The sequence below is a fragment of the Trifolium pratense genome, linkage group LG6 (genome assembly GCF_020283565.1).
Source record: "Trifolium pratense cultivar HEN17-A07 linkage group LG6, ARS_RC_1.1, whole genome shotgun sequence".
NCBI classification, from domain to species: domain Eukaryota; kingdom Viridiplantae; phylum Streptophyta; class Magnoliopsida; order Fabales; family Fabaceae; genus Trifolium; species Trifolium pratense.
Window position 1 is genome coordinate 44,483,311 of NC_060064.1, and position 11,236 is coordinate 44,494,546.

The 11,236-nt window shown below is 32.4% G+C and overlaps 2 protein-coding genes across 2 annotated transcripts; one reads left to right on the plus strand and one right to left on the minus strand.

Annotated features, from left to right (window-relative positions):
- Nucleotides 1-649: 649 nt before the first annotated feature.
- Nucleotides 650-2,143, minus strand: LOC123892344 (putative receptor protein kinase ZmPK1; the record flags this gene model as incomplete). Its single annotated transcript, XM_045942134.1, has 1 exon — nucleotides 650-2,143. A coding segment is annotated over one exon (1,401 nt), but the record flags the coding sequence as incomplete, so codon positions are not given.
- A 5,913-nt stretch (nucleotides 2,144-8,056) lies between these two features.
- On the plus strand, nucleotides 8,057-10,753 carry LOC123888076 (putative receptor protein kinase ZmPK1). Its single transcript, XM_045937040.1, has one exon. The coding sequence runs from the start codon at nucleotides 8,182-8,184 to the stop codon at nucleotides 10,576-10,578; it is 2,397 nt and encodes a 798-aa protein (XP_045792996.1). The 5' UTR covers nucleotides 8,057-8,181; the 3' UTR covers nucleotides 10,579-10,753.
- Nucleotides 10,754-11,236: the final 483 nt, after the last annotated feature.

An 11,236-nucleotide genomic window follows, 5' to 3' on the forward strand; every position in this document is an offset into this window, starting at 1 on the left:
AAAAAGGCCATTTTTCTCGATGGGAAAAAGATTTGGATAACGATACATATGATTTACCATAAAAATAAACAATAAAAATGGATAATGTGGTAGGATCTTATCTATTTGCTGCAAAGTATGTTTTGGGTAGACAACTATGTCTGCTACACGATAGCACAAAATAAAGGTAGATAATGAGGTACTCCCTCCAGCCTTAATTATAAGTAAATGTCACTTTTTAGATACATTGAACTAATGTATCTAAAAAGTGACATTTGCTTATAATTAAGGCCGGAGAGAGTAGGAGCTTACTTAAACTGATGCGGTGATTGATTTTAGTGTTATTAGTATTTTAAAAATAAGAAAACTGTATACTAATTGTGATTCGTGATCTCGTGAATACCTTCTTCGTGATATATAGCATCACCCTTTTTTTTATTACTCCCTCAGTCCCATTTTATAAGACCTTATTTGACTAAATACACTATTCATATATTTTGTTTTGACCGTATTATTCTACTAGTATATAAATGTAAATATTATCATATAAGATCTTGTTTGATTTGTTTCGATGAGTATTTTCAAAATATAAAATTTCTATAATTTTTACTAAAGCACAATTAAATATATTTGTAATCAAAGTTATGCATTAGTATGCATGCAGTGGTCAAATAGTTCTTATATTTTGGGACAGAGAGAGTATATCTTTACCTATTTATTACTCTCTCTTCTTTTAATTTTTCAATTTCTCATTTTCATACCATTAATGAAGGACAATTTTGTAAACTAACACATAATTTAATCCAATATTTTGTGGCTTTATATCACAATGTAAAATCCACTCCAAGCATTCTTCATGTAGATATGCTAAAACTCTTGCTATTGCTAAAGCAATTTTGTACCATTTACTCCAATCAAGTTTATTAGATGACAAATTGTCAGCTAAAGAACCATTTTCCATGTATTCATAAACCAATAATCTATATTTTCCCTCAGCACAGTATCCCCACATTTCAATCAAATTCATGTGATTAAGCCTTCCAATGATGCCTACTTCAGCGAGAAACTCGCCTTCTCCTCCTTGTTGAGCATTGTAAAGTCTCTTTATTGCAGCATGTCTTTCATCAGATAATATGCCTTTGTAAACAACCCCTCCTCCGCCTCTTCCGATCTCTTGACTGAACCCTTTTGTTGCTTTCTTTAGCTCCAAGTAACTGAATTTTCGGAACCCAATATCCGCTAGATGGTAGCCCTGTTGGTCTGCATTAGTATTTTGGTGCGTCCTTAATAGGGAGCACCAAATGACAAAAATGAAGACCACCTCGAAAGCTCCAATCGCAGTGACAAACCATAAAAAAAACTTCACAAAATGACTCTCGCTTGAACTAACGAAAACTCTTTGAAGTTTCACTTGACAAATATGGTCACCCGGAGTGGAAGTTTCTTGTTTCGAAAAGTTATTACCTTTAGGCAATCTCAAGTATGTTGTTCCTACAAAGAATGGCGAATGCCTTCCATTTCTCAATTGTGTTTTTGTATAACACTTATAAAAGCCTTTTCCCGATCCAAAACCGTGCTGAAATCCTTTACAATTACAATCTTGTAAGCATAATTTCTCACAAGAACTATAGTTACTAACTTCAACATAGTGAATGTCATACCCATAAAACTCAACATTTACCATCCCTAAAAAGGTAGACTCGCTTCTATTGCAAGTAAAATCGAACATAGGTTCGCAACCATAAGACCAATCACTATGATTCTTGACTCTATAACCTGGAATACAAGAACATTTTCTTCCATGCTTAGGATTATAACTACATGTACTATTATCTCCACAAATCCCATGAGCTATACAAGCACCATAAATTGCTTGCCAGGAAACATACCAATTTTGCGACACATTAGTTCGGCTATATACTCTAACATTACCATCAGGATCCATTTTCATTCTTCTTGGTAGAATTGTTCCATAATCAGAAGTTATAAAAGTTAAATTATCTGATGAAAGGAAATTACCGAAATAGTCCAAGATTGCAATTCTGCTACCATTGAAACTAGCCCTGCCGGTTTGCGAAATTAGCAGCCAAGGTTTTGGCCAATAAGAGCTAGAAATATCCGGGCCATCATAACGAAGAACAAGAACATTTATCAGCCGAGGATATTCGATTTAAAAATAAATAAATAGCAGCCTTTACATCTATAGCTGACAGAATTTATCAGCCAATTTAATGCTTGCACCAAACTGGATCATGACATGGGTTGAGAGAATTAAACATGCAACTTGCATATTCATTATCATGAAAAGAGCCTCTACATGATGTGTGCTTCATCTTTCTATTTAGCACGCCATTGTTGTCGGATTAATAAAATAAATACTTCATCCGTCCTAAAATATAAGAATTCATGAGTTAAAAAATAACTCATTATAGGATTGAATTAATAAAATAAATACTGTATGATAAGTATGAATTTGCATGGCTAATAACATTGACAAAAATATCATGCCTTAAATAGCATACTTTTTTTGGTCATAGGTATTACTATTAGTGGATGCATCAAGTGTATTTGGTAATATAAATAAGTTAGCTTATAGCTTATTATATGAGTTTATAAGCTTGTTTCAAAAAATTAGAAGTGTTTCGTAACAAGTTTTTTTACTAGCTTATAGTTTTTTTTTCAGATGCTATTTCAAGTAGCGTTTGAGCTTATAGCTTATAGCTTTTTACATCTTATTCCATTTTTACCGTTTAATTTAATAACTACCCACTCTAAAAAAAAAAACTACCCACTATCAATTATTTCATTTTATATTTGTTAACCACTTTAAAAGCTAATTTTACCAAACACTTTAATTTTAATCACCTAATTTTTCAGCTATAAGCTAGCTTTTCAGCTATCAGCTATAAGTTAGCTTATAACTTAATTTTACCGAACAGAGCCTAGTGTAAAATTGTTTTGCACCGACACATTTATTTTATGAATTGGAAACTAACAGAAAAAACTAACAATTTTGTTGCCTGAAAAATTTGAAGACGTCTATAAGCAACGTTAAATCCAATTGAGGAGGTGGAAAAGTCCAAATCTTTAAAGTATTTTTTTTTGTCTAAGTAGTCCACCTTAAAGATGGATAAGTGGAGTATCCGGGTTTCGAACTCCGGCTCCTGCACATATAATATGATGACTCTACCAACTGAGCTATCTTACGAGAACAAGATATCTTTTCTATTTGTACTAAATTTACCAACCAATCAACACACTCATAATAGCCTGAAAAATCATATATTTTAAACTAGTAAATTAGAAGCTCCAAATAGCTGAGAGTTCAATTAGTAAATTAGAAGCTCTATCATAATAGCCAGAAAAATCATATAACAAAACTCTATTATCATTTCTTAAAACCTCCAAAATATGCATTTTCTGGATTACCAAAGGAAGAATCATCCAATTCACTTTGATGCAACCATTAGGAAGAGGGCATTAGTTAACACTTAACACGACCATTAAACTCTACATATTTTATTTGAATTCACATTTAATTAGAATATTATCCTAAGTTTGAAATTGGTTTAAAACAGCAGAAAATGATGTTTTGTCCAAAATAAAAATTTGAATGTCGCTATAACCACTTTTAAAGGTGAAATTTGAACCATTAAATTATTGTGCTAAATTAAATTTTGACACCTTATCTCCTCCTTTTGATGTGATTTTTAAATCCAAATATATTAATTAATCCACTAAAACCTACATGTCCATTATGTTCAAAAAAAAAAAACCTACATGTCCATTTTGTTTGATAAAGACATGTCAAATTTAATTTGTTTTTTAATTTCAATTAACCCTCGTTTTGATATTAATTATGCAACTATATATAGTCATGTTTTTCAAGTTACCAAAAGAAAAATCATCTTTTTAAAATCCTAATCTCTGTTTTGCTACCTACATCTCGTCAATGAAACACGAACTCCGACACGGACACTGCGACAAGACACGGATATGGACACTGCGACAAGACACGGATACGGACACTGCAACACCGCTAATGTAAAAAATATAGGACACCGACACCACTACATATTTATAGAAGATATAAATTGAGAATCAAAATATATACATTTATTTCTTAAAAAAGTTTTAAAACAAAATATTATAATATATTTTTTTGATAAAGATAATATAGTATCTTATCTTTATTTATCCATCTACTATCGAAAAAGTTAAAAATATTGTAATCAAAATGTAATGTCTTCAATCTTTCATTGATCAATATTGTTGTTTCAACACATCTTGAACTCTTGTAGATGTGTTTGATATGTGCCTAAGGAGAGTATAAGCAAAGAAAAAACAAATTTTTTTGGAACACTTGTCCTACACTAGTTGTATGAGTGTTTTACATGTGTCAGACACCGATCAAAGGAGTGTCAAAGTAAAGAAAAAATTGAGTTATTTTGGCTACCGGTCTGAGCTATCCGACACGCGTCACACGAGTGTCATATGAATTTCGGACACTGATGCTTCATAGCATGTCGTTGTTTCATCTAAAATTCCACGCCATTTGTTTTTTTTTTCTTTTTTGGATTAAAATTCCACGCCACTTTTGTTGAAGAAGAAAAGTGTTTGCGATGAATTCACCAAGAAAAAAGTGTGTGGTGTAAAATTTGTACCATTATTTTTTTTTCTGCTAACAAAACAAAGAAAAAACGATGTTAATAAAAGAATCTCGTTATATTTTCTTTGTTCGTTACTTTGTTAAAAAAGTATGAGATGATTTAGGTCCCACGTATTCCTTAGAATAGTGGAGGTTGAACATTTACAAGTGGGAGAATCCATAAATCTAATACCTGATTTTAGGTGAGTATTGTGTGTCAAACTCAATTGTATTGTTGTTTTGAGTCCGATGTGAATGATTTTCCAGCTGCCCTCCTCCTTGCGACCTAATAGTGGAATTGGAGCCAATGAATTGTCGATGGATTTGACGACTCCTTGTATCGAAAGACTAAGGTGGTCAAACGACAAGTCCCGCTGAGTAGTGGCAACGAGAGGACCCATAAACCTAATACATTAAGGTTTTAGGTAGAAGTGTGATGTACAACTGACTTGTATTATTGCTCTGAGTCCTATATGAATAATCCTCCAGCTACCCACAGGTGACCCAACAATTTTCTCGGTCTTTTTTTTTTATTTTATTGCAAAAATGTTTTTTTTAAGGTACTTAAACATTAAGCAAAAGATGCGCTTAAAAAGAAATAGAAATCAATATACAAAAATCAAGAGGTAAAGAATCAAGATATCGAAAAGCCTAAATAAGCAGATGAATTTATCATCCAAAACTTTTTTTGTTTTTGTTTTCACCACCAGTATCCGGCTTACTAGACCGTCTAATCTAGTTTGGGAGTCAGTTTTGTCATCTATCATCCAAAGCCTTAAATCAAAAGGAGAATTATTTTTTCGAGCTTTCAACCACCACCGAACATGTCATAACAACCTATTATTTCTCTCTTTCCAAATAGTCCAAATTGTAACTAGTCCAAAATGTCAATCAGCTTTTAACAAAATATTAAAAACATTGATCAAATTGTCTCCGTAAGCTTAGCTCAGTTGGTAGGGACATCGCACTATATGTGCTGGTGTCCGGATTCGAACCTGAAAAACTCCACTTATTCAACTTTAACGTAGATTTTCTAGCCACTTGACTACTTAAAAAAATAAAAAGAGCATTGATCAAATTCTAAATTCACCATTAACAAATAGCAAGGACAAAACACAAAACAAAACTTGCAAATTAATATTTTTCTTCAGTTGTAAATTTTTCTCGTTAACATTTGTTTAGCAATAGCCACTGTTTTAAATTGCGGTCTGGTTTATGGCCACTACAATTGTGGACATTGCGGCCGTTGCAACACATATTATATATCATTGTTGCAGCATGAATTTATTTTTCTCGTTAGCATCATATATTATAATGTAGTGTTAAATATATTTTTTGTCCTATAAATTAAATTACTAAAATTTGTTTTTTATCCTTATAAAAAATGGGTATCTTTCGGTCCCTACAAAATTATTTTGCACATAATTTTAAAATTTTGTAAATATATTTTTTATTGTAAATAAAGTTTTGTTAAAATTGTAAAGTGTGGTAAACAAACTTTTTATAGTATTTTAAAAGTTGAACATCTCTAATTAATAAGTGTATCTAGAGGAGTTTTATTGGCTAATGTTCATAATTTATTTTTGCTTATCATTGGCACAACATAGTGACTATTTTTTGAACTAGTAGTCATCGGTTCTAATTTGAGCTTGGTCCTCCATATTAAAATGAGTTGAGTTTTTGTTAAAAAAATAATATAGTATTTGTATAAGGACCATTTATTTCACTCAACCCCTAGCCTGTCACGATCGAGGTGGTTCAAGAATTAAATCGGCTAATATATTTTTTGTCAACAATATAAGCATGACAGCTAACCAGTTCTTGTTCTTTGTATTATTTAGTTAATTAATAGTTATTCTTATTGTAGTGGGTGTGGGACCGAGGAATCGGTCTTCCATCTATTTTTTGAATGTCCGATTTTTGCAGGTATCTGGTACGATGTTTCGAAATGGATGGGTATATCAACAGCATTGCATAAAGAAGGGATGAATCATTTAGAGCAATTCGAAGGTCTTATCAGAAGTGGAAGAGCTTTCACCGAGAGAGTTAGGGTGATATGGTTCGCTTGCATCTGGTGCATATGGAGGTCCAGAAATGAGAAGTTGTTCAAAAATAAGGAAATTAATTTGATCAATATGGTTGAATATGTGAAAAGGTGGTCTTGGAATTGGCTAAAAGTTAAATCAAGCAGCATAGACTATAACTTCATTCTTTGGTATTTGAATCCTAGAGCATGTCTTGGCTGTGTGGACTATTAAATCTACTGCGGCTGCGATCTTTAAGAGAATCAAATTGGTACCGGAAGTGGATTTTGCTCATACTTTTGATCTGTGGCGTAGAATCTTGTAAAGGAAAGGTGATTGAGTTTTCGGTATCTTTTTGGTTGAATCTCAAAATCCTTGTCCGAATTTGGCTCTAGATTTGAAGTTCTTGCATCATCGCATGTTCTTCAATCGTCTGGATGCTCACTAGTGACTTGGAGCGAGATCCCAAGAGATCCAAATTTCTCGATCCTTATTTAGATTTTATGTTCTATCCTTAATTTGATTCTATGCCTGGATGAGTAAATCTCTGTTTTATAATCTCAGTATCGGTGATGCAGCTTAATTCTAGGTAGTGGTGATGTTCATATTTTCCTGTAGTGTTATGAGAGGTGTATACCATGTAATTGACAATGAATTCCTGTACTATTATTTTTTTACCTTAGCATTCCTTATGCTTGGGTTTATTAATATATTAGCTTTTGCCTTTCCAAAAAAATAGTTATTCTTACATTGATTATGTATGATGACAATACATTATGAATACTTCATCCGTCTCTATTTATAAAATTTTAATGAGTTTAACTTAATTGATAAATATTTTATAAAAAAAAAACTTAATTGATGGACATATTATATTTTCTTCAAATGGTACATTAACAAATGTCCTGTGGATATATATTAGCTTTTGACTTTATAAAATAATATTTCTTTCGGGCTTTTGCCTTTTTTATATACCAAAAAAAAATTATTTCCTACCTGACCTCAACAAAATTCATGATTATAGTGAAAAATAATTGAAATAATAAATTTGTTAAAAAGTTTTATAACTGTCTATCCCTACAAATTATTGATATAGCAAGAGAGAAAAACATAATATATGTTCTCCTATTACACTTCTAATTGGAGAAAAAAATATATATGTTCTCCTATTGATAATGCATGTTAAATGTTGAAAACTGTCTTATATATTAAGAGATAATTTTTTTATTTATTTTAAAAAAGGGTCTTATAATTAGAGAGACAAAAGAAGTACTTCTTCCGATTCTTTTTATAAGAAACACTTCACCTTTCTAAATTCATTGAATAATTAATGTATTTGGTGTTACCCTCTTTAATTTCTATAGATTACGGTATATTTATAAAAAAATTAATTAGCAACTTACAAAAAAAAAGTCAACTTAATGACAAATTTATATTTTTCTCTTTCCAATTTTGATTTGATAGCTTAATTTAATGTATTATAGTAGTACATAAATAGAAAATGCCATTTCAAGAGATTGCATTGCTTTCATGAATAATATGGATTTCTCATTCACACTGTTTTTTCTAGTATTATTAGCCTTTTCATTCCAATTTTCATCTTCTTCATCATCATCATCATCACTTAGAAAAGGTTCATCCCTCTCTGTAGAAAATCCAGAAGATAAACTAATCTCACATAATGGTATGTTCTCTGCTGGCTTTATTTCCATTGGTCAAAATGCATATTCCTTTGCAATATGGTTCACAGAACCAAATTCACTCAACCACAAAAACACAATCGTTTGGATGGCGAATCGGGACCAACCCGTTAACGGAAAACGATCAAAACTCACCCTTTTAAACACAGGAAACATTGTCTTGCTTGATGTTTCTTTAAACAATGTTTGGTCTTCAAAAACAGCATCATTGGAACCATTAGAGTTGCATCTCAAAAATGATGGAAATCTTGTGTTGCTTGAACTTCAAGGAACCAAAATTTTGTGGCAGAGTTTTGATTCTCCAACAGATACTCTTGTTCCTGGTCAACCCCTTACAAGATATACAAAGCTTGTAGCTTCAAGAAGTGACACTAATCATTCTTCTGGCTTCTACCAGTTCTTCTTTGACGATGAAAATATTCTCGGTCTTCATTACAACGGTCGCGATGTTTCTAGCTCTTACTGGCCAAAACCTTGGCTTCTAAGTTGGGATGTTGGCAGATCTAATTTCAATAGTAGCAGAATTGCAGTGTTGGGTTCTTTTGGTGAGTTCTATTCATCAGATAATTTCACTTTTACTACTTCTGATTATGGATCTGTTATGCAAAGAATAATGAAATTAGATTCTGATGGTGTTGTGAGAGTTTATAGCAGAATTAATGTCTCACAGAATTGGTATGTTTCATGGCAAGCCTTTTCTGGTACTTGCACAGTTCATGGAGTTTGTGGAGCTAATAGTACATGTAGCTATAGTCCTAAACTTGGAAGAAAGTGCTCTTGTATTCCAGGGTATAGAATGAAGAATCCTAATGATTGGTCTTATGGTTGTGAGCCTATGTTTGATTTCACTTGCAACAAAAGTGAGTCAACTTTCTTAGAGATGAAAAATGTTGAGTTTTATGGATATGACTTTCATTATATTGAAATTTGTAACTTTAGTACTTGTGTGGATTTATGCTTACAAGATTGTAATTGTAAAGCATTTCAATTCTCATATTGGGAGAAACATGGCTTCTATAGATGTTTTACAAAAACACAGTTGCAAAATGGAAGGTATTATCCCATTTTCAAAGGATCTACCTATTTGAGATTACCTAAAGGTAATACTTTTTCTTTGAAACAAACTTCCAATCCAAGCAACAACGATGTTTGCTCTGAAAAACTTCAACGAGTTTATGTCAACGAAGGTGAGAATCATTTTGTGAAGTTTTTTCTATGGTTTGCCACCGCGATCGGAGCTTTTCAAACGGTCTGCATTTTCGTCATTTGGTGTTCTCTATTTAGGTCGAACCAAAAGACTTATGCAGACCAAGAGGGCTACCATATAGCGGATATTGGGTTTAGAAAATTTAGTTACTTGGAGCTAAAGAAAGCAACAAAAGGGTTCAGTCAAGAGATCGGAAGAGGTGGAGGAGGTGTTGTATACAAAGGCCTATTATCTGATGAAAGACATGCTGCAATAAAGAGACTTTACAATGCTCAACAAGGAGGAGAAGGTGAGTTTCTCGCTGAAGTAGGCATCATTGGAAGGCTTAATCACATGAATTTGATTGAAATGTGGGGATATTGTGCTGAGGGAAAATATAGATTATTGGTTTATGAATACATGGAAAATGGTTCTTTAGCTGACAATTTGTCATCTAATAAACTTGATTGGAGTAAAAGGTACAAAATTGCTTTAGCAATAGCAAGAGTTTTAGCATATCTACATGAAGAATGCTTGGAGTGGATTTTACATTGTGATATAAAGCCACAAAATATACTTCTTGATTCTAACTTTCAACCCAAGTTAGCTGATTTTGGATTGTCTAAACTCCAAAACAGAAACAACCTCAACAATTCGAGCGTGTCTATGATTAGAGGAACAAGAGGGTATATGGCGCCTGAATGGATTTTCAACTTGCCAATAACATCTAAGGTTGATGTTTATAGCTATGGAATTGTTGTGTTGGAAATGATAACAGGAAAAAGTCCAACTACTGGTTTCAAAATTGTTAATGGAGAAGAGGAAAGTGTTGGAAGGTTGGTTACATGGGTGAGAGAAAAAAGAGGGAGTAGCATATCTTGGTTGGAGGAAATTGTTGATCCTAATATTGGATTAAATTATGATAAGAGTAAGATGGAGATTTTAGCTAAAGTTGCTTTGGATTGTGTTGTGGATGAAAGAGATTCAAGGCCTACTATGAGTAGAGTTGTTGAGATGCTTCAATACCATGGAAATGATTGATGCTTAGTAATATTGTACCTTTTCATTATTTTTTATTGTCATTTTAAATTTTTTATAGCTAGTGGTATGTGAATATGTATATTGTTTGTGTGTATTTGGATAATATGTGAAGAATGTATTTAATTTTCAAAGAAGATATATATGATAGAGGACCTATTTTGGCTTTCAATGTTTATGATTGGAAAGGTGTAAAATTTGAGCCTGTTTTAGTATAGAAACCTGCAAATAGAAAACAATATATCTGAACTATGGATTCATAGTTGTAAATTTATATAACCTTCAAAATATGGTCTTTCTCCGAAGACAGAATGATTAAAACCACATGAAACACACATAAATGGTAGATCCTGGATTTAAACCCGAAACATCTCTACCTTATGTATGGCAAGCGAACGTAGGTCTATATCAAAGAACCCTCCCTCCCCCCTCAATTGAGTTTGGGAGGAGATTGTCTCCCGTCACTTTTTTATAAAGTGAAATCTGAACCCTCAATTTTCTATGTCAATTGTACTTCCAATTTTTTAATAATAAAATAAAGGGTGGATATAGCAACTGGACTTCCTTCAGTGAAATCCCCACTGGAGAGGATCCATTCCCATCGAGTTTGCTTCACTGATCAAATCTCTACGGAAGCTCTTGCACAGGAACAATGGAAAAG

Bases quoted from the DNA above. Each gene is read 5' to 3' on its own strand.
- LOC123888076 (XM_045937040.1), top strand. From the start codon at position 8,182: ATGAATAATATGGATTTCTCATTCACACTGTTTTTTCTAGTATTATTA.